At 41.4% G+C, this 24685-nt stretch overlaps 1 protein-coding gene across 1 annotated transcript in view; it reads left to right on the top strand.

Moving 5' to 3' along the window:
• F2 (coagulation factor II, thrombin) overlaps window positions 1-24685 on the top strand; it is a 30195-nt gene that overhangs the window by 4624 nt on the left and 886 nt on the right. The window contains exons 2-13 of the mRNA XM_075188186.1: window positions 3784-3944; window positions 8245-8269; window positions 10577-10630; window positions 10890-10995; window positions 13860-13996; window positions 15110-15406; window positions 17830-17940; window positions 19588-19714; window positions 20282-20449; window positions 20941-21114; window positions 21227-21405; window positions 23610-23680. Of these exons, the coding sequence (XP_075044287.1) occupies window positions 3784-3944; window positions 8245-8269; window positions 10577-10630; window positions 10890-10995; window positions 13860-13996; window positions 15110-15406; window positions 17830-17940; window positions 19588-19714; window positions 20282-20449; window positions 20941-21114; window positions 21227-21405; window positions 23610-23680 (1610 nt within the window). The remainder of the gene's footprint in view (window positions 1-3783; window positions 3945-8244; window positions 8270-10576; window positions 10631-10889; window positions 10996-13859; window positions 13997-15109; window positions 15407-17829; window positions 17941-19587; window positions 19715-20281; window positions 20450-20940; window positions 21115-21226; window positions 21406-23609; window positions 23681-24685) is intronic.

The raw sequence follows: 24685 nt of genomic DNA, 5'->3' as shown, positions 1-24685 counted from the left end.
AAGATATATTTTACAGGAGTGACATCACTAGTCACCAAATATTAGTGATGTCATCACTATTCACCAAATATAATGAGATATTTTGCAAGATATTTGGCATATATTTATATAATATGTATGATAAGGATATCTATCACAGTTGTCTATACAAGGAGTAAGATATTTATATGTTATATAAGGAATACCACACCTGCTGTAAGTTATTACAGTAATATTGACCTGTATAAAAGCACAGAGCCAGATGCCTTTTACAAAAAAATCCTCAGTTAGTTCTTCTACTTTCCTTATAGTTTACAGTGTAACCCAGTGGCCAAAGTGAGGGTGTATACGGTGATATTTCATACCGCCACTTCTCCTTCTGTCTCCATTGTAACACTATCACATCCCAGTCACTTACATTCCCATTACATTTTTCATACCGTCACTTCTAAATATCTACATCGACCATTGGTGTAACTCAAATCTACTGTTTGATGTTTGTGGAGTTCTGTATTTCATGCCATACATTAATATATCACTTTTGTAGGTGAAGGTAAACCGTACATGCCAAGTCTTGCAGATGTGGGTGGGCATGAGGGCATAGTGGCATGATTTATGTAATTGTGGCTGGCATCACAGGCTGTGTGATGATGCACAGCACTTCGTTGCCCATCGGTGGAGGTCTGTGATGACATCATATCATCACTCTCCGCCTACAGATTGGTTATGACGTCATCACGTATCAGGAGGAGGGTGTGATGCCGCTGTTGGCAGGCCGTGATGATGTGAATTGCATCATCCTGAACCACCTACCCTCATTAATTAGATTATCATCCTGAACCACCTACCCTCACTAGGACGTGATGGTGTCAGGGAGAAGTGGGTGCCTCGGAAGCGGGGGCAACTCCACATTGCCAGGTCTCCATCACCTCCTGGCCCCATAGACGTCACACCCCCTGCAAACACAATAGACGATTGATCAACTTTACTAGAAAAAAAATGTCCTTCTCCTTGGCAAAGTAATAAATAGCCCAGTAGTGAGAGTCTATCTACCCAATGGTCCAAATGTTTAGTGATAAGAGGTTTTGTTATCAGTAAAATGTGGGCATTGTTCGTTGTATAGTGTCAGTTCAGTTTTTGTCTCTATATTTATCCCCTTGAATTTGTTAGGGCTCAAGAACCACCAAGATGAGCTTTTAGAACAGATTAGAGTAGAGGTCTTCACCTTTAGCAGCCGCCTTTCCCGTAGGGCTTTATATGCTCACAGGTACTCAGATGCCCCCAGGTCTCAAGCTCAGAGTAGTAAAAGCTCATCAATGATGGCCGTAGCGCAGATGGAACCGGAGGCGCCAGCACAGACTGGAGCGGGTGGTCAGCAGCAGGCTGAGGTCAGAGGTCCGTAGCGTAAGAGCGAAGTCTAGAATACAAGCCAAAGGTCAGGGTCGCAGGCAAAGTCCAAGGTACAGGCAAAGGTCACCACGGAAGATCAGGCAGACAGGAATCCAACAGCAGGTCAGCAACAGCACAGGACTGGAAACGCTATAACCTGCAGGAAGGCCAAGCCCTCCCTGCCTTAAATACAAATAACAGCCAATCAGCCCCCAGGCGCTGCTTAATAATTGACAACCCAGGGTTGCCAATTGCTCTATCGGTGCAACACTACAACATTTTGAATAATACTTGTGATCAATCCTGGAGAGAACTTACTCTCACCAACCTGCTCCCATGTAAACCTACAGACCGTATTGACAAACTGACAGACAAGCTAATAATGTTGCACTTCAAAGTGCCAAATTGCGCGCAACTGGAAGAAGGTTACCCCTCCCCCTCGCTACAAGTAGTAGTCAACCACATTTGGTTCATATCCTAAATGGAATATATCACCAGTCTGCAATACAACAAAGTTCAATAATGTCAAGATATATGTCCCATGGTACACATACCACCAATAAAGTACATGCTACTGCCATATATAGTTCTTAGGGGGGAATTCAATTGGCTGCGTTACTGCTGAGAGTAATGCGGTCTGCGCACTATTACCGTTAATACGGTAATCTTTAACGCTGGTTTTTGCTAGCAGCTCAGGGAGCCGCGAGCAGAATTCAGGGTTAACATTACCATATTAACGGTAATATAATTCATGTTGCGTTGAGCGTAGCTGAATTGAATTCCCACCTTAGTGTATTGTTTGCTTGTGTGGACAGGGGCAGACCACCATAGGCTGAATACAGCAAGGGCGTGTTCACATAATTGCAAAACAATTAGATATAGACTCATCCGCACATACACCTTTATGGAGGTGTTTCTCTTGTGGGTACTGCAGGGCTGGTGCAAGGATGCACAAAGTTAATGATGACTATTAGCAGCTTAATCTCGCTTCCGATTGGCTGATTGCCTATTGATCCCTCCAGCTGCTGGTACTTACATCATTATATATGTAATATGCTATTTTATATGAAGTATGGTCATCTATTGTCATTTCTTAATTGACATTTCCATTTTAAACCAACGCAGAAAAGAAGGATTCCATTGAACTTTTATGGAGATATTAAATTGCTGGCAATGTGGAGCATTGCTGGCCAGTACAGTTGGAATCACCACTCATTTTTCTGGTCACCTCTTCGGGGTGCGATAAAATATGAGCGGAGGTTTCTCCCATAACAACAGTGATGTGCATCCGGGGATGTTCCAGAGACAACCCCACACCAAATTTATATCTTGTGTCTGTGTTTGTATTTAATTACAATTTACATTGAAAATGCGAGTTTCACATTTATTATCGACCGTTATCTCTTCTACTTATGACACTTCATTATATTATTATGTTGTGGGTAATTCGACTTCAGTTTTTACTACAAACAAACGTGATGCCGAGATCCATGAAAAAAATGTCATCATGCAGTCAGATAATTTTGTCTTCTTACATATGCTCTTTTTCCTAATTGTGCCCTGAGACAAAAGCATTTAGTCTGCTCTTTTTTTCTCACTTTTCTCCTGTTTTTTATTCTTTTTGCATTTTTTTATTCTGCAAATTATTTTATTTTTTTTGTCATGGATTCCTTACTAAAAATTTAAAAAAAACATGCAGAAGTACATAGCTTATTTAGTGCTTTTTTGTGCTTTAAATAGACCAACCAACTGATTGACAAGTTGGATGTTTGAACTTTGTTTTATAGAACTCTGCCAAATTCTGGACTGCCCGTCGGCATTTGCAATAACAGGAGATAAAGATTAATAACAGAAAAGTCCCCAGATTCCTGTTAACAGGATTTTGTGTGTCTCTTCCATAAATTTCCTTTTCACTCTAATTTTCTTTTTCACTCTATTACTATTTTGTTCTGTGCACCCAGCTTGCTGTGGTTCCAATCTCACTCTCCGATAGGTTTGTTAATGATTTTATTGTTCTTAAACGAACAACGTGCAAATGCGCAGTAGCCCATAGCAACCAATCGGTCATTAGCTACAAGTTAGACAACACAAACAGATGTTTGGCTACTGCTGTTCGTTTCTACTTTGTTTGTAACTAGGCCTCACCGTCCTCCTTATTCTTTTCAAAGCAAAACTTATAATTTACAACTTTTTGTAAAGTTCATAAGCAGCTGACTTCAGTTTATTAGAAGTATCCAGAGAAACAAAGCATAGACAACGTCATATTAAACAAGGTGAAGAATCAACAAGTAAACACCCTACACAGAGGGTGTAAAGAACAATGTAGAATAAAAATATACATATTATTATATAAGACAACTAACCAATTACAGAATTGCTTAGTTAATTCTATATGTTTTGACTGTCTCTCTTCAGTGTTCCTCAATAGCCAGGAGGCAATGTCTGTCCTAAAACGTTCCCGTAGAGCTAACGCATTTCTGGAGGAGCTGAAGCAGGGAAACATGGAAAGAGAATGTATAGAAGAGCTTTGTGACTACGAGGAGGCGAGAGAGATAAAGGAATCAAAAGATGACACAGTGAGATAATCAGGATATATATATAGATATATTATATACACAGTATAAGTGACATCAATATATGTAAAATGTATTCTTATATCTGGAAAATAGTCATGCCTCACCTGTAAAATATAATGTATATAAGTTATTTCTAACTTAATGTAACCATTTTTAAAGAGTTCCCCGATGGAATGACAGAAGTGCTGTATGATAGAATAAGAGTAGTGTTCCGTGATGGAATGGAAGAAGTGGTCTATGATAGAATGTCAGAAGTGGTCTATGATAGCAGTGTCCCATGATAGAATGATAGAAGTAATCCGGGATAGAATGACAGAAGTGTTCTATGATAGAAGTATGTCATGATAGAATGATAGTAGTCTATAATAGAAGTGTGTCATGATAGAATGATAGTAGTCTATGATAGAATGATAGGCATGGTTTTAGGATAGAAGTGTTCATGAAGGAATGATAGAAGATCTATGATAGAAGTGTTTCATTATAGAATGATAGGAGTGTTCCATGACAGAATGATAAAAGTGTTCTATGATAAAAGTGTTTAATGATAGACTGATAGAAGTAGTCTATGATAGAAGTGTTCCATGACAGAATGATTTAAGTAGTTTATGACAGAATGATAGAAGTGTTCTATGATAAAAGTGTTTAATGATAGACTGATAGAAGTAGTCTATGATAGAAGTGTTCCATGACAGAATGATTTAAGTAGTTTATGATAGAATGATAGAAGTGTTCTATTATAGAAGTGTTCATGATAGAATGATAGAAGTAGTCTATAATAGGAGTATTCCATGATATAAGTGTTCCGTGATAGAATGATAGAAGTAGTCTATTATAGGAGGGTTCTATGATAGAATGATAGAAGATCTATGATAGAAGTGTTTCATGATAGAATGATATAAGTGATCTATGACAGAATGATAGAAGTGTTCTATGATGGCAGTGTTTCATGATAGACTGATAGAAGTAGTCTATGATAGAAGTGTTCCATGACAGAATGATTAAGTTGTTTATGATAGAGTGATAGAAGTCTTCTATGATAGAAGTGTTCATGATAGAATTATAGAAGTATTCTATGATAGGAGTGTTCCATGATAGAAGTGTTACGTTATTGAATGATAGAAGTATTCAATGAAAGAATGATAGGAGTGTTCCATGACAGAATGGTAGACGTGGTCCATGATAAAATGATAGTGGTTTTCCATGACACAATGATAGGAGTGTTCCATGACAGAATGATAGTTCCATGATAGAATGGTAGACGTGGTCCATGATAGAATGATAGGAGTGTTCCATGATAAAATGATAGTGGTTTTCCATGACACAATGATAGGAGTGTTCCATGACAGAATTATAGATATGGTCTATGACAGAATGATAGTTCCATGATAGAATGGTAGACGTGGTCCATGATAGAATGATAAAAGTAGTCTGTGACAGAATAATAGAAGTAATCCATGACAGAATGATAGAAGTAGCCTATGATAGAAGTGTTACATGATAGAATGATAGCAGTGTTCCATGACACAATGATAGGAGTGTTCCATGACAGAATTATAGTCATGGTCTATGACAGAATGATAGAAGTGTTCCATGTTAGAAGTGTTTTTAGATAGGGAATCTTGAGGTTATGTCCTAGTGATTTAATAGGCCACATTCTCAAGAATATACCGTATTTCCCCATGTATATGACGCTCCACTGTATAAGACGCACCTGTATAAATCATGTGAAAAAATTGAGGATAATGTTTATAGTTCTTTTACAGAGTAATTGGTGACTGAGAAAAAATTGAGGATAATGTTTTTTGCAGAGTAATTGTGCAGCGGGTACAGAGAGGAGAGACTGAGTTCTAACCCTATTGCTAATTCTGCCTGACCCTGTCGGATGCTTCCTCTGTCCGGTAAAGTCTTCTTTCTTCTGTCCATTCTGATCCTGATGCTGGAAAGTCGCTCACTGTCCCCTTCGCGATGACCGGATGTCCAATCAGGACTTTGACCTTGTCAGGACTTTGACAAGGTCCTGATTGGACAAAACGTCAAATGCAGAAACCGGAAGTGTGCGTTCCAACTGCGGTTCATGCACCACATCCGGTCATCGTGAAGACGACGGTAAGCGGCCTTCCAGCATCAGGATCAGAACGGACAGAAGACTTTACCGGACAGAGGAAGTATCTGACAGGGTAAGCGCTACTACCCCTGTATAAGACTCACCCAGTTTTTGGACCCAAAAATTTGGGGAAAAAGGTGCGTCTTATACATGGGTAAATACGGTAGGTACCGCCTGCAAATTGGCTGCCTCTGTGAGCAGGCGACTAGTGTACCTTCATGTATGGCTCCTCACAGGCATACGCTGACCTAGTTCCTGTACATACCACATGTTATTGGTTTACATTATTATTATCATTATAGTTTATTTGTTAGGCGCCACAAGGTATCCGCAGCGTCGTACATGGTACAAACAGTAGACTATACAGGGTAAAACAATACAGAACAATAAACACAAAGTACCAGAACTTCAGAAACTCCAGGCAGGCAAATACTGTAAAGACGGAGCGGAAGAACAGGTGTGGAGACAGGAGGGGAGAGGGGCCCTGCTCGTACGAGCTTACATCCTAAGGGAGGGTAGACAGAATCAGGCACAAGAGGGAGCCAGTGAAGCAAAGGGGAGAGTAAAAAGGAGCCAGGGAGAAACAGAAGAGGTGAGAGGTTAAGTGGATGGTTGGTAGGCCTTAAGGAACAGGTGAGTTTTAAGAGCCCGCTTGAAGGAGCACAGATTAGGTGAGAGACGGATGGAGCGAGGGAGGTCGTTCCAGTGAAGAGGGCAGCGCGGGAGGAGTCTTGTATTCTAGAGTGGGAAGAGGTGATCAGAGTGGAGGAGAGGCGGCGATCATTGGCCGAGCGCAGGGAGCGGGCGGGAGTATGAATGGAGAGGAGGTTAGAGATATAAGGGGCAGTAGACTAGGAGAGAGCCTTGTAAGTGGTGGTGGGGAGTTTGAAAAGGATTCTGTAGGGGAAGGGGAGCCAGTGTAAGGCAAAACAGAGAGGGGAGGCAGAGGAGGAGCGGCGTGAGAGGAAGAGGAGTCTCGCAGCCGCATTAAGTATAGAGCGGAGGGGGGCGAGGTGGAAGCAGCGGAGGCCAGTAAGGAGGAGGTTGCAGTAGTCGAGGCGGGAGATGATGAGAGCATGGATGACCGTTTTGGTGGCATCTTGAGAGAGGAAAGGACGGATGCAGGCAATGTTACGAAGTTGGAAGAGTTACATTCTCTAGTAACTAGTGCTTAGTTTTACGTTATTTTTCTCTAATGTAAATTGAAATCGGTGGTAGCCATTAATTTGGCTGCGAGAATGTAGCCATTATTGTAGACAATCCTTAGAGTGACATAAAAATAGCGATAACTATAAGACCGACAAGCACTAAATATAGACGTACCACAGTGGCAGAACTACCATTGGTGCTGAAGATGAAGTTCACCTGGGCCCAAAGAGATAATGGGGCCCGCTGCATGGCAGATGTAGAGGGTCAGGTGCTTCGGTTCCCTCCTCCCCACCTCCCTGAACCGGGGCTCACAACTCGTTCAGTCCGCCTCTGACATACCATATAACTGACATGCAGTACCCCACCCCGCGCAATTACCGTCACATGTAAAATGTTACTTTGAGGAATGACTCCGGCAACAAATGTCGTAAGTTCTAATGGCCAGAGTAAGACTTCCGGTTTTAAAGCGGCAATGGCCGGTCCCGCCGCCTGTATAATGTAATCCAGGGGGCGAGTCCTTACATTGCCGCTTTAAAACCGACAATCTCACTCTGCCCGTTATAACTTACGTCATTTCTTGCTGGAGACATTTCTCAAAGTCGCATTTTACATGTGACTGTAATTAAGCGTGGCGGACATACTGCATGTCTGTTATATGGTACATCTATATATTAGTGCTTGTCAGCCTTATAGTAATCGCTATTTTTACTGCGCTCTAAGCTTTGTCGGCATTCTGGCAGTCGAAAAACCTACCACACCCATTAAAATATTCTGCCTTGTTTTCTTGCATGTTGAACATGAGACACGGCTGCCATTTTATCTGAGGTATAATAATGTAATAATCCTATACTCCCGTCACAGATTGCCCCCAGTTCCTCCCTCTATATTTTTTATTTTAGCATCTTGTGTGATTGTGTGAGACAGTACACTACAATAGTATTTGATATGTGTTTTATATTCGATGTGTGTGCTGTTCTCGTGGCGGCAGAGTGCGCCATGTACCCGCACAAGTTTGTGTATTCAATGTTTTCTTCTTCTTTCTTACAGGACGCATTTTGGGCCCGATATCAATGTGAGTAAGGGTATACTTTTACTGAAAACACACTATTTGTCACAGTCCTCTCTTGTGTTTGTCTGTTTGCTGATTGCGTCATAGCTCAGATGTCACAAGTGACTTTTATGGAGCAATATAGTAAAGCAGAGTATACAGCAGTCTGTTTGATCAGCACAAAATGTCCTGGAACTGTTCATTTCTATCAAATGCAATCATTGCTTTGATATTGTTTCCACAGGTCATGTGTAATAGGTGGGACAATCATACATATAAATCCATTAAAAATGCCTGTCGCTATTACATTTTCATTTGTATTTCGGAAGATGCATTATATGGACAAAAGTATTTGTTATTGAATTAAGGTGTTTCAGTCAGTCCCGTTGTCAGAGGTGTATAAAATCAAGCACCTAGCCATGCAGTCTCCATTTGTGATACAAAATGGGTCATTCTGAAAGCTACAAGCCTGGTACTGTGATAGGATGACACCTTTGCAATAAGACGGTTTGTGAAATTTCATCCCTGCTGGATATTCCAAGGTCAACTGTAAGTGGTATTATTAGAAAGTGGAAGCGTTTAGAAACTACAGCAACTCAGCCACGAAGAGGAAGACCACGTAAAATCACAGAGCGGGGTCAACGACTGCTAAGGCGCATGGTGCGTAAAAGTCGCCAACGCTCTGCTGATTCCATAGCTGAAGGGTTCTGAACTTTCACTAGTATTAATGTAAGCACAAAAACTGTGCGGCGGGAGCTTAATGGAATGGGTTTCCATGACCAAGCAGCTGCATGCAGCCTTACATCACCAAGACCAATGCCAAGCGTTGGATGGAGTGAAGTAAAGCTCACCGACACTGTACTGTGGAGAAGTGGAAATGTGGTTTGTGGAGTGACGAATCACGCTTCTCTGTTTGGGCAAGACTGGGTTTATGCAGATGCCAAGAGAACGTTACTTACCTGACTGCATTATGCCAACTGTGAAGTTTAGTGGAGGAGGGATAATAGCATGGGCCTGTTTTTCAGGCTTTGGGCTAGGCCCATTATCTCCAGTGAAGGGCAACCTTAATGCTTCAGTTTTGGGAAGGCCCTTTTCTATTACAACATGACTGTGCCCCAGTGCACAAAGCAAGGACTACAAAGACATGGTTTGATGAGTAAGGTGGGGAAGAACTTGACTGGCCCACACAGAGCCCTGACCTCAACCCCATCGAACACCTTTGGAATGAACTGGAATGGAGATTGTGAGCCAGGTCTGCTCGTCCAACATCAGTGCCTGACCTCATAAATGTTCTGCAAAATGAATGGACACAAATTCCCACAGAAACACTCCAGCATAGTGTGGAAAGCCTTCCAAGAAGAGGGGAAGCTGTTATCACTGCAAAAGGGGGACCAACTCCATATTAAAGTATATGTATTGGAATACAATATAATTACAGTCCCTGTTGGTGTAATGGTCAAGCGTCCGAATACTTTTGTACATATAGTGCATATATATATATAGTGCATATATATATATATATATATATATATATATATATATATATATATATATATATATCCTTTATTACAATATTTGTTTTAGAAATGCAATTTTTATTTAGGTCTTTTTTATTTATTTTTTACCAATATATATTTTTTCCTATATGACAAATCTCATTTACTTTCAATCCTGCCCTCCCTATTGTCAGTGCCATTATGTTTAACAAACCATAGCTTTGTATATTACTTTGAAGGAGAAATGCTAATCATAAAATAAAATAATTAAGCGGTATGTAAAACATTTCGAGTTGGCGGTCCATCAGTTTTTGTGTAAGGTGCACATTGTCACGCTGCACGTGTGAACAAGAAAATGATACATACGTACTTATGAAGATTTTGCACAGATTCTTGGTATACGATTTCTTACTTCTGCAGAGGCGGCATAGGGGAGGGTAAGCGTAAGCCGAATACGGTAATGGTGTCTTCACGTAATTATAACTAGATTAGGATGCATTTGCAGATTCACCTTTCAGGAAACGTATCTCTTGAGGGTGCAGGAGGGTTGGTGCAAATATACATGGTGATCATGACTATGTATCCTCTTCTGATTGGTTGTTGGTCAGTTGACCTCCAACTGATAGTGTTTCATTAATTAGCATTGCGTTTGTCTATTCATCTTACTTAATTGCCCTTTCCATACGGATTGGTGCAGGAAAGACAATTCCCATTTCAATTTTTCAAGAGCTAAACAACGGATGTGACCATGTATTTAATTTATTTTTTGTCTGGTAAATGCAGCTTTCGCTTTTATTAATAGGACATTATTCTATTACCTCTTTCTCATCCGCAGCTTGTGAACCTCAAAAGAAGCCGCCAAGGCAATCGCTGGACCTCTGTATTATCGGTGAGCACTGGAATCACTTCAAATACTATTATTTTTATTCTATCCACCCTATTTATTTTACAGGTTTGTCATCTAACTTTGCCCACCAAGGTGTTACACAGTGGTCTATGCATTTTCAAGCCTATTGATAACATAGTGGCAAAGCAATACATGATTATTATTATGTGTTTGGTGTTTGTCCCTCTCTATACAAGTATCGTGGCTGACTGCGCTCTCTTCACAACATTGATGTTACAGCATTTACTTTTCTGATTGACAGGTCAATGCGCAGTGGGCATTGGTATCAATTACATAGGAAACATCAGCGTCACCAGATCGGGGCGAGTTTGTCAGTACTGGTCCAGCAACTTTCCTCACAAGACAAAGTGAGTGGGAATGGCTCCCTATGTCCCGTGAATGTCTGTATTTTAATGCTCCTGTTTGTTATCTGACTTGTGACTATCAGAGTCTGTTCAAACCCACCACATTCACTTGATTAATATTAAACCACCTCCTCTTCTCATCCTTGAATTTAATTCATCTTAAAAGCAGTAATCTGTTGCTTCAGTCTGTGCAGGTCAGGAAGTCGCTGCCTTTTGTCCTGTTTATTCTGGTCGATTGTAGAAGTGACCAGCAAAGCATTGACATTGATAAGTAATGCATGAATGCTGTAGAGTAACACTATTTTGGTCCCGAAAGGGACCGGACAGAGCTTGGGGGCACAGACTACGATTTTTCCACCTACTTAAAAGATAAAATCAACACTATTTGACAAGATTTTCGCAGGCCAAATCCCACCCACCCTCATCATCATCATCTATTTATTTATATAGCGCCACTAATTCCGCAGCGCTGTACAGAGAACTCATTCACATCAGTCCCTGCCCCATTGGGGCTTACAATCTAAATCCCCTAACACACACACACAGACCGAGAGAAAGAAAGGGCAATTTAATAGCAGCCAATTAACCTATCGGTATGTTTTTGGAGTGTGGTAGGAAACCCACGCAAACATGGGGAGAACATACAAACTCCACACAGATAAGGCCATGGTCAGGAATCAAACTCAGTGCTGTGAGGCAGAAGTGATAACCACTGAGCCACCGTGCTGCCCACACTCTCCTACACTCCCCCAATCCACCCTCAGTTCATTTTCTCCAGTAACCGTGGACAAAGTTTCTGCGCTAATGTCTAATGATTTCACCCTACGACATGCCCCCTCAACCCTATTCCCTCACAACTCCCAGCTTCTCTTCCCTTGCTGCATACCCCCCTCTAGTTCATCAGCCTCTTCCTCACTTCCTATGTATCAAACTTCTCCTTTTTTGTCTGTACTCCTGGCACATCTACCCCTCCACTACTATTATCTGTTCTCAGCCCTCTGCTTTTATCACTGTACGCCTCTTCTCTTGGTGAACTTACTTGCTGATTGGGCTTGCAGTACCACTTCTAGCTAACAACACCTACATCTACCTCTCCTCTCCTGATCTCTCCCCTTTGGTACTATATTGTGTAACCAACAGTCTCTCTGCTATCTACACATTGATGTCCCAACCTTACTCAACATGTCTAAAACAGAGCTTATCGTGATCCCTCCTCCCAGAGTCACCATCTCCCCTCAAATCTAACTTACTGTCAATAACAGCACAGTTTCTTCAGTCTTCCAAGCCCGCAGCTTTGGTGTCACCTTGTCTCCACTCTCACATCCAGTCTCATTCCTAGTCCCTCCACCTCCCTAATATTGCCAAATTGCTCACTTTTATTACCCGAGATCCATCCAAAACTCTTATGCATTCCGTCATTATCTCCCACCTCTTTTAATGCGTCCCTCTCACCCATGCTTACTTCAACCCATCTTAAATGCTGCTGCAAGACTTGTCTTCATCTCTTGCCGCACTGACCTACTCAGCCCTCAACACCACCCCTTCATACATCTCAACTCTCCCTCATGCCCTCTTAGATCTAAACCTGCAGCTTGTCCTCTCTGTGGTAACCATCTCTCACTCCCTCCTACAAGACTTCTCCTGTTCAGTTACAGGGGCGCATGCGCAGCAGCTCCGATTTGGCAGCACTGTACCATACAGCAGCCGCTGCGCTGTCAAAGAAGCGTCCGCGGCGGTGCATACTCATTGACAGCGCCGTGGCTGCTGAATAGTACAGTGCCGCTATGGTGGGCACTTAGTTAGCGGAGGGGGGGTTTCTGGAGACCCAGAAACACCCCCTGCGTGCGCCACTGAATTATCCACCTATATAATTACCTACACGCATGATCTGACTCTCCCACAGCCTTCAAATCTTTAAACGCTCTCTGAAAACCCATCTCTTTATTAGAACTTACCCTACTCGCGCCTATACACCCTCACCACCCGACCACTAACCACCACTGTTAGCCAAGCTCTCTCTTCTTGTCTCAGTTGTGCCCTCTTCCAATTAGATTGTGAGCTCTTTGATGAGCAGAATCCTCCCCACACTTTGTTTTCAAGTCTGCATTTATTTTGTCAACTTTGTATGTCACTATTTTCTGTATGTCCTGTTTTCCCCACTGTACAGCTGTGTGAAGCACTGTGCTGCCTTACAAATCAACAACAATAATAATGTTTATTATTATTATTTACATTTTCTGATATAGCACATACACTTTTATGCAGCACTGTGCATTTTACGATACTGAGATTTTAACTAGGGTCTCCAGAAAATATCTGTCTTGTTGGTATATCGTTATAACCAATGGTTGAAGTGGGCTGGTATACCAAGTCATTCCATACCACCAATTCGAAATACCATACCGCCATGTCTAAATTTCCACTTTGACCACTGGTTGGGCAGCACGGTGGCCTAGTGGTTAGCACTTCTGCCTAACAGCGCTAGGGTCATGAGTTCAATTCCCGACCATGGCCTTATCTGTGTGGAGTTTGTATGTTCTCCCCGTGTTTGCGTGGGTTTCCTCCGGGTGCTCCGGTTTCCTCCCACACTCCAAAAACATACTAGTAATTGGCTGCTATCAAAATTGACCCTAGTCTCTCTCTCTGTGTATGTTAGGGAATTTAGACTGTAAGCTCCAATGGGGCAGTGACTGATGTGAATGAGTTCTCTGTACAGCGCTGCGGAATCAGTGGAAGTTCATTACAAGACAAAAGTGTTACCCGCTAGAAATTCCTGTGTCTGTGGCTCTGAGATTCCTTGCAGTTCTAACTTGCTTATACCATTAAACTGACCTCTGGATGCTTCTGACTCTCTCTTCATTTCTCAGAATCAACCCGATCAGCCATCCAAATAAGACCTTAAATGAGAACTATTGTCGAAACCCAGATGACAATCCTTTGGGGCCGTGGTGTTACACAAAGGACCCCGAAAAACCCAGAGAGGAATGTGCAGTGCCTATATGTGGTAAGTGAGGTCATTACAATATGATGAGACATTAATAAATCACAAAACTGTTATCACCCTCTGTAAGAAATGTCTATGAACAGTGAGTCTTATAGAAGAAGATAGATATCGAGACTCAATGACTATTGCTAGGTCACCATTTGAAAGTAAATGACGTAGCACTGTGTGCATTTCTACAAACATTTCCTAGGTTCAACGTGTAGCAAATCCATTTATTTAAAGGGTACCCATCATACAAACACAGTAAAGGCAGTGGTTAGAGTTATAACCAGTGGTCAAAGTGGAAATTTAGACGTGGCGGTATGGTATTTAGAAGTGGTGGTACGTAAATTTAGAATTGGTGGTACGGGATGACTTGGTATACCAGCCCACTTCAACCATTGGTTTTAACGATATACCAAAAAGACAGATATTTTGGGCTAAACCAATATACAAAAATGCGTCAATCACTGACTCCTAGTGCTTTGATAGGCTGAACTCTCCATTATGTGTAGGCTACAGGTAAACTTTATATATTTCTGCCGTCAGGAGAATCTGTGAGCATTGAGCAGCTAATCTTTAATATTTGCCAATTGTCCCTAATTTTTCAGGGACAGTCGCAGGTTTCAGAAAGTGGAAATGTTTCCTAAGTGACTTTATAGTCAGTATTTGGTAGGCTTTAATAGTTAAAGGAAATGACTAGGAACAAATAATTTTTTACTTACCAGCCACACACACCCTCATCCAGTAAAACCATCAGCCCACAGTTTTGTGGTTATCTTCCCTACCAGTACTGCTTGGGATTCTATTGCCATGTAGGCAATTGGAGAGATCTGAAAAACAATCAGTTCTTCATTTTTAACATAGGTGCTGATTGGAGAGAGCCGAACCTCTGTGCAGGTGCATTCAGAGCGTACAGTACATTAGAGACTAACACAGCACCTTTCTGTTCCCCTTCCCCTTGTTGTCGACACGTGTAGAGGATCTGGGGCGAGTACTCTGTTCCTTAATAAGGGAACCACACAGATCCGCTCACCGTTGACTATGTGGGTAGTCGTTTCGTTAAACGTTATGATTTGCGATCAGGACAAGTGCTGAAATCCGACCCTTTAAACCAGGCTCTTCTCTCTCTAGGTAAGAAAGGGACGACAGTCGAGCCGATCGTGTTGCAGGTGGAAAAGGCGGAGGACACACCCTGCGAGATGAATCGTGGCTTGCAATACCAGGGGACCTTAGCGGTGACGGTGTCTGGTCTGCCGTGTCTACCCTGGAACTCACCAAAGATTGAGGTGCAGAGCCGTAAGGGCTTCCTCAAAGATGTTGTCCTGAAAGAAAATTACTGCAGGAACCCAGACGGAGATGACGAGGGTGTTTGGTGCTTTGTATCACATCCCAATGTAACCTTTGAATATTGCAAGTTAAATTATTGTGGTAAGCAATGACAGTAATCAACTTCCACACCGTTATCCTGAAAAAAAAATCATCACATTATTGTATCATATGTTCCAATATTACAATACTAATAATACTATACTATTACAAAATATTTTAAGGCATTTATTTATCAGACTTTTAGTTATACATTTTGGCTCAAAAAGAGTCTTGTTTATGCCTTGTGCCTCGTGAACGAACAATAGTTAATATAAATTCAGATTTTTTACCTGACTACATCACAATCCAGTATCTGTGTCCGCTAACACTAGTGATCGTCCACAACTTTATGGCTGTGGAAATAAGAATGATACATCTGATGGACCAAAGATTAAACAAGACTGTAGCCTGATATATTAAACAGATATAACTAATATAACTATTAGGCTTCCAGTTGTGTTTTAGAGGTCCTTGTACAAAGGAGCGATCAGCCATAAAAACGAATAACACAGCAGATTTCCACATTAAATGGCCATCGTATCCATCTACACAATTTATGAAGGGGGGGTAACGCAGAAGAAATCAGAGATTTATCCTACATTAACCTACTTTTCGATGATAACCGCAGTCCCATAAAACTCTATGAGGACTGCGATATTCGTAATTTACAATGCATAGAAAAGCAATGGAATTATTTTACCTTTTCCTATGGGGTATAGTGAAGCCGGAAAGGCTTTGAATGATCCCTCGCTAGGTCAGATCACTTTGCACATGCGCAGTCTTTAGCCGCCCAATGCGCATTAGAGTTACTGTGGTCACAGTCGTAGAGGAGGAATGTCTTCCCAGAGCAGCTGCGTCATAGTAATGCATTATGTATCGTTGCGATTTGCAGAAATGCATAATGAGTATCAGCGCTGCTCGTTAGTAAATAGACCCCTTAATCTAAGTAAACTAAAGCTACCATACCGTATTTAATATTAAACAGACGGGGGTCACTCTATTGATTTGGACTGAATGGAGTTTGGTCTCCGGCTTTGTGAGCTTGTGTTACTATCTAAACATAGTTGGACCCGTGATCCCCCCTCCTCCCTCTATACGAGGGCACTATCATTATAACTCCTGTTTGCAGCACTACGATTTCTGGCACTTTGTAATCTTGGCTCACTGTCATGGCACCTGGGAATAGTACAACTTTCAACCCATTGTTTTTATCCTGCAGCATAATGCACATGCAGTTTATATAAAAGATTCAGCACCCATGTTATATGTGCGCTTACAGTGTAAGGTGGTAGGATAATGGTGTATCCAACTCTTCACTTCATGTATTGAGTTGATGGAGAGTAATACTTAAATATACTTAATATACATAGTATACAAGATGTTGGTGGTGTTATTTGTTGTTGTTTTGAAAGATAGTCATTGTTTATTTATAAGGCCCCACTGATTCCGTAGTCCCGGACAATCATCTTACAGCTATGACAAACATCAGTACAATAAATACAATTGCAGACACAGATACTAACATTTACTAACATTGACATAAATGCAAGTTAGCATAGTGATGTCTCCATGGATGGTCATGAGTGGCATTTCAGCTTAAGACGTGACAATAAGGTTGTACGAGGGAAGCAGAAAGGAGATATAAGGATGAGAGGACCTCGTACATGAGAGCTTACATTCTAAAGGGAGGGGGTAATGTGAGACAGTAGGTGCAAATGGGGTTAGAGGGAATATGGTGAATGGATAGAGCAGAGGCAGTGGACTTGAGGATTAGAGGCTTGGGTAGGTAAGCAGGAAGAGGTAAGTTTTGTGGGGAACAGCTATAAATCTGCTGCTCATTTTAAGCGACCCCCTGTAGTGCAACATGGTTTTGCCAAGATGCCAATTTGCTATTATTTTTTTGGGCATAGCTCATAAATCAGGCTCAATGAGTTCTAGTCAATGTTTTGTTTTGTGTTTTTGGTAGAAGTTTAAAACTATAACAAAATTGACAAATATTTTTCCATTGAGCTTTTCCCAGTTTCTCAGGTTAGCGTCAGATGTTTTTTTGGGAGGTAGAATGATGCATTTTTCATCCATTAATGTACACTGTTTACTCACTTACTGTATTATACTTACAGTATTGCATAAATTTCTACTTTGACCAATCTGATGCACCGGTATGCAGATGTGTATCTATAGCTAACAGTTAACTTATATGTAAGGACTTATTATACTAAAGTACACTGGTCACCTATATATGCTGGGGCAGTCATTTCACTAGGCCCTAATGGCATCACTGAGACACTTTGCCACCGGGAAAAAAAATCACGCTCTTGGTGAAGTTGTTTTGTACTATTTTAATTTACATGTTCATTTAATGTTTTTATGTTTTTCTTATTGATAACTTTTTTTTTTTTTTCCTTCTTTCTAACTTTATCAATCCACGTCCACTGGACATCAAACCTGGCCTGTGTCACTGGGCTGACCTCTGTCTCTGGCAGATAGTCCTGTAGATGGGGACCAGTGTGCTGAATGTGGTCCGGAAGGCCGCACAGATGATACACAACTTAAGACATTCTTTGATACAAAACATTTTGGTCTAGGAGAGTCAGGTGAGTACAATATTAACTGTAATGTGAAAATATGGTCTGGTAAACAAGTCTTATTATAGACCAGTGTTGGCTAACCTGTGACACTCCAGGTGTTGTGAAACTACAAGTCCCAGCATATCCTTCCAGCAATAAGCTGCTATATATTGGCAAAGCATCCTGGGACTTGTAGTTTCACAACACCTGGAGTGTCACAGGTTAGCCAACACTGTTATAGACTGTAGGTAGAGATGTAAGAGTTTAGCCATTGAGTCTACACTACAAAGTTTTGGAAAATGTGGGTCAATGCCTCTATTTTCCTATGACATCTACATGTACTTGCATAATACATGTGTAAAATATACATGTACAATAATAATTTGAATTTCGTTTCCAGATTAATATGTAATGTGAAGGATTTTTTCCAAGTTTTCCCTGTAGAACTTGGTATTTATCCATCTTGTCCATGCATGAGTAAAATTAGGTAGTGTCTCATTTGTTCTATTATTCAGTATTTTATAAGGTTTCACTATTGATCTCTCAAGGAGCCGAAGACTGGCAATATTATAACAATACTAATGTAATACTGCTACAGAAATATTTATATTATCTGTCAGAGAAGCTGTCACATGATCGCCTCTTTGCCTCCCCCAAATACTGCTATGGAAAAAGTCGCTCGATCAATTTATAAGCTGGATGGAAGTAACGTGCTGGAGCCTACGGATCTGATATTCCCCTCAGTAATGCTTTTTGCTAGCATTAAAATTGTCTTATTCATATATACATGTTTCATGTAAAAAAAAAATCCTCTTAATCCTCCCTTTCCACTGGTGAATGACCCTTCTTGGTATTTCAGTAAGACTTCAGCCCGATAAACTCCTAAATGTGATCCGTCCCATTTTATCTATATACATAATCTTTGCATATGTTATTCTGTATTATTGTTTATTATTTTATTTTTAATGTTTAATTTTGACTTGTGTTAGGTTGTTATGCCAGTTTAAAGGGAAGAGAACAGTACGCGGAAAGTATTTAAATATTGTGCATCGGTAGCACTTTATTGTTCTGTATTTGCTAAATATCATAATATCATATGCATTAAATATTCTTTATTCCATTGTTATATAATAATAATTGTTGAGTTCTATTTTACTATTCTGAAAAAGCAAATAAAAGACTTATAAAATAAACCAAAAAACATGCAAGTGACTTGTGCGCACTTCCGCGCCGTATTCAAATACAAGCGGATCTCATAGAACGTTTCCATTTGAATCTGGGTATACGTACGGACTGGCTGTATTTAGACAGAACAGACTGCAGGATACGCACATAAATATGGACAATATAAACTCTTATCAGAACACATGCAAAAAAATAATATTTTATAAAACAAACAAATAACTTTAATCATTAATAAAAGTATTTGTAAGAGATAAATTAAAAATAAATGAATACTGGTATATTTTATTCGGCCTGTATCAGGAAAATGAGGAATAAAGGATAATTATAATCCACCTTCTACATGAGTGGCACTGCCATGACAGAATGGGCTTTTAAGTGGTAGAAACAGGGTCTGCACTGGGCAAGCCGGGAATATTGGGGGCTGGAGCCTGTTAACGTGCCATGTCTCGGTTGGTCATTGTGTCATCACCCTCTGGTCTCCGATTGCAGTGTGTGGTTTCAGGCCGCTCTTTGAACAGAAGAAAGTAGAGGACAAGACTGAGCACGAACTGCTGGAATCCTACATCCAAGGGCGAGTGGTCAACGGAGAGGAAGCCCAACAGGGCAGCGCCCCGTGGTAAGAGGACAATATCTGTGTTTGCCAACTCTTATGTCCACATTATTCCTCTTGGGCCTGATGTGTAAATCTTTATAGATAAATTTCTCTATTGACTTCCAGAATTGTCTGAGTATAAAATCACTGTATATCATACTTACCTACTTTTGAAGGCAGCTGTCCGGGAGGGGGTCCGTCGAAGGGGTGTGGCCACGCGTGGTGTGGTGTTAGGCCCCGCCCATGTCAATCCAATGCAATTTCGGCCAATCACAGCAGGGGGCGATGCCACATTTAGCCCCTCCCCCACCCATCTTTAACAACGGAGACAGCTGGATCCGGGATTTTTGCCTGCTCTCTCGGGAGTCCGGGAGAACTCACAAAAATTCGGAAGGAAGTCTCCCGGACATTCCGGGAGAGTAGGCAACTATGCTTTATATCTTTAAGTTAGCGGTGTAAATAGAGGCCTATGGGCCACAATCTACAATCTCAGTTGGCACCTAGCTGGCCTTACCTACATGTATGCCATCTGCCCATGTGTGTTGGATAATAAATGATTTACAATCTATCCTTGTTTATTTCTCTACAAAGGCAGGTGATGCTGTTTAAAAAGAGTCCTCAGGAGCTGCTCTGCGGAGCCAGTCTAATCAGTGACCGCTGGGTCCTGACCGCGGCTCACTGTATCTTCTACCCCCCCTGGGATAAGAATTTCACAGTTGACGACCTTCTGGTGCGGATTGGAAAACACTATCGTACAAAGTAAGAGAACAGTCTTATTCAGGACCACTTGTTATACAGCTCCATTAACCTCTTATTATATAGCTACAATTAACAACTCACAATGACAAATATTCTTTGTACAGCACTGCAGAATTGGAGGCGCTATATAAATGGTGATGATATTGAAGCGATACACAGCCATTTATCTGATGGGGGTTGAAAGGAACTGTCAAAATAGGTCTCTGCAACTATGATCCTATCATTTAAGTGCAGGTTTCTCTGCTCACTCACTGGGGGGTACCAGTGACGTCATGACCCCCCCCATGCCTTGCAGATTTTTCTCCAAGCCAGCAAACTTACCTTCCCCTCCGGAGTGTAGTGCGGGGAGCCATAAAGAGACCAGAGGATTCCATTAATTATATCTGTGTAATGATTATCCCTTCATATAACCTGTAAATCCACAAGACATCCTAATATAAGCATACAGGGAATGTTAATAGATCTTTAGCTGTTTCTTCCTCTCTGTGTAGGTATGAGAGGACAACCGAGAGAATTCTGCAGCTTGAGCGTATTATTGTTCATTCCAAATACAACTGGAAAGAGAATCTCGACCGTGATATTGCACTTTTGCAACTGAAAAAGCCTTTGACCTTCACCAACTATATCCATCCCGTGTGTCTGCCCACTATGGAGATCGCGCAGAGGTAAGGAGTCCCGCTGCAGTCAGATAGCGCTGTGGTCCAGGCGCCAGTTGACCTTAGGGTCACATAATTGACCTTTGGACCTTCTATTATCTGACACAAACGGTCTTTGCAGGTTACAGCTGTCAGGACACAAGGGCAGAGTAACCGGTTGGGGGAATCTTAAGGAAGCTTGGACAACGGGAGGACCGCCACTGCCCCAAGTCCTACAGCAGATAAACCTACCTCTGGTTGAACAGGACACATGCAAAGCCTCCACTAAGATTAAAGTAACAGAAAACATGTTCTGTGCAGGTAAGACGGTGGCTTTTCTGGTTAGGGAGCTGTTCTATGCTAAATTACATGATAACATTACCCTTGTCTTTGCCTGTAATTGGGAAACACTGTAGTACACTGGTTAATATGGCTGCCTCACGTAGCTGGGGGTCATGAGTTCCTCCGGTTTCCTCCTATGGTCCCAAAACATCCTGGAAGGTTAATTGGCTACTGACAAAAATTGACCCATTTGTGGTGCAGAAAATTTAGACTGTAAACTCCAACAGGGCAGGTACTGATGTGAATGATAGGTATTATATACAATCACAATGCCCCTGGCATTTACTTCATGTCAGAATCGCTCCTCACAGTGAACCTGGTTTAGTGTTGGACACTAAACTTCTAAACGTTAAAAGCGCATTTTGTTTTACTGCAAATGTGCAGTAATTTAGAGTGAAGCACAACTTGCTTACGCGGCTTCCTACGCCTGGAGTGGCGGATCGGGAAGGGGAGGGGGGGGTGCAAACACAACTTGTTGCACACCCCTGGTGCTAGAACCTTTATAATACTCGCAGCTTCATGCAGCCTGATCACCAGTGTGTATCTTTAATATAGTGATAAACAAATGTCTCTCCCTCTTAAGACAGTTACCAGTAATGCGGGTGGACAAACATCGCGGACAACGCGTAGGCAACGACTAGCATCGGTCTATGTCAGGTTGGGCTGCTCAAACTGTAACAGGAAGACTTACAGTGAAATCATGTCTGTGTGTTGGACATAGTCATCGGCTGCAGTTATTTACTTTGTCTTTAATTTTTGGTTGTCAGATCTGTCCTGATATCGGGTTTCTTGATAAGAGATCCTTGTAAATCTGTGTGGAAGTTAATAGCTATTTTATTTAAGGCCATTTAGATGTTAGATTTATTCATCCTTTAATGTTATGTGTAGCTGTATTTATTTGGGCTTTTAGTGGCTTTTGAACAAAGTTCTTACGCATCGCGACCAATGAAACATAATCTTATATATTGGTTTATGGTTTGCTTACAGCTGATTTATAACTTGCCAAATTATGCCAGTGTCTCATCAGTAGATGTTCGCCTTACATCATGCTAAGGCTTCATTACGTAACACTTTATATACAACCCTCTATTCCCTTTGTTTTCTTATCTTGTACATATCTTTGGCAGGTATCTGTATTCCCCACTGCTCAGGGCTTTACAAATAAATGACAATAATAACATACTTGTCCACTCTCCCAGAATGTCTGGGAGACTACCAAATTCCAGCGGACTACCAGGATAGCAGCCATTCTTCTTAGTGAAGTGGGCAGGATGGGAGCCTTCATCACGCAATTTGCGGTGAATCGCGTCCTTTTGGCCCCACTCCCTAGTTATCACATTCAGTAATATCTATATGTAGGTTCAAGGACATTGATGGCCAGCCTGGCTTACCTCGACGGCCCCATAAGTGGCCCTTAAACCTTCAAAAGGGGCCGCACAGAGGAAAGAGGGAGAGCACACTGCACTCTATCCTCCTCCGTTATGCAGAGCGACCTCTTTGTGTTGTGCGGAGGAGGTCACATGACACGGAAGTCGTCTGTTCTCTGTTCTGCCTTTTCCTCCGCTTTATAACAAAGCAGAGAACACGATAGGGGGCAGCCATCTGGGGGGTCGAATGTTGCTCACCACTGTTCTCGGAGCTTATGAAGATTGAAGATTAGGTGAAGCTGTGGTCGTGGAGGGACAATTTCTGTCCTGTGCACACCAGACTTTCTGTGTTGATGGTCACTTGCATTCTGGAATGGCTGGTAACAAACAACAATAGTTTGGACTCAACTGCACAATAATGTAATACTGTGTCAGACATTTCAAGTTCTGGAGAACAGACTGCTGTGCACAAGCTGTGTGCAACTGGAGCTACAGTATTTGCCAAACACGTGTTGTTCTAGCACATTTTTATACCAGTCCTGTTCTTCAGCATCGGCAGTCAGTCTACGCCCCCTGCACACAGCAAATTGTGGCCAGTTTGGTCTACATGTCAGTCATACACAGTGTTACAAGATGGCTTCTAAAACTGGATAAACTTTTATCATAGGTTTAATAGTCCTTTAAATAAGTGTAATGTAATGGACCTGTGTCTCTTTCTTTATTCTCCGCAACTGTATGACGCCTGTGTTGTGTCAGTGTCCGTGAGAAATGATTGACTATCAGAGGATTACCAAATGTCTTCTACATTCTGTACAGGTTACAGTCCTGATGAAGGAATGAGAGGAGATGCCTGCGAGGGGGACAGTGGAGGTCCCTTTGTCATGAAGGTGAGACTGAGTTAATATCTTACTATGATGCTCATTGAAGGCCATTGTTAGGTTTGGTAGCCCACAGCACGGGAATGCTTGGATCCATTCTAAAGATAACTGTGCCTATTGTCGTCGTTAGTTTAATGCCGTTCACTTTCCAAGTGCAGTTCAAGCATGGCCTAGTTTGATGGACCTATTTGTATCAACTTTATTCTAGATTAGTAATTTTGCTTTACAAAAACAGGAACTGGAGCAATTCCCATACAATCATAGAAACACCATATCAAGGGATCTATAAAGTTGGAGGAAGCAAAAATTTAAACAGGAGTATAATTATTCCAGTTGCATTAATTACAATTTTAATAGAATCCCCTAACTTGTTTCAACCTGAGCTTTATTTCAAAGGTACTGTCAATAACAGGTCACAAGTCTTCTGAGATTAGCTGATTGGTAGTACTCAATAAGAAATGCCTTGGTAATACAAAACAAGAAAAAATAATATATAGATGCATTTTGCACTCACAATTAATGCCATAGTTCCAGTACGTCTATAGTTCATCCACCAAACTTCCCTCATCAATAAGGATTTTTTTTTTGCTTACAGCCTAGAGAACATTTGTATTGATGTTGTGCAGTTGTCTATGTATACGGAATAAGCCTAAGTACTGACAATTGCAACAAGCATACAGAGCAGAAGGAATTGTACAGTGTATTTGTACATTGCAAAAACGTATATCCACTACTTTTTTGCTACTTGTCTACTAATAGAAGTGCTAGTGGTATTGTTTAAACACACACATAAAAAGAAATTCTGATAGTTTTGTGCAGCCTATTTCAGCCGGAACGTGGGTGCAAGGACCATCCTGTACCACATTGCCCTCCCATGAATGATGAACAAATTACTGTTTGTATGCATGATATGAGCTCCCCGGTACCCCCTACCCCCCAAACATGGCCCTTATGTGTCATGTATGAACTCTTATTCACAGCCATAGCATTCAGATTGCTCTTGTCCAGGAACCT

Source organism: Mixophyes fleayi, chromosome 10 (genome assembly GCF_038048845.1).
Source record: "Mixophyes fleayi isolate aMixFle1 chromosome 10, aMixFle1.hap1, whole genome shotgun sequence".
NCBI classification, from domain to species: Eukaryota; Metazoa; Chordata; class Amphibia; order Anura; family Limnodynastidae; genus Mixophyes; species Mixophyes fleayi.
The sequence above is the reverse complement of the archived record's forward strand: the minus strand, read 5'-3'. Positions and strand labels throughout refer to the sequence as shown.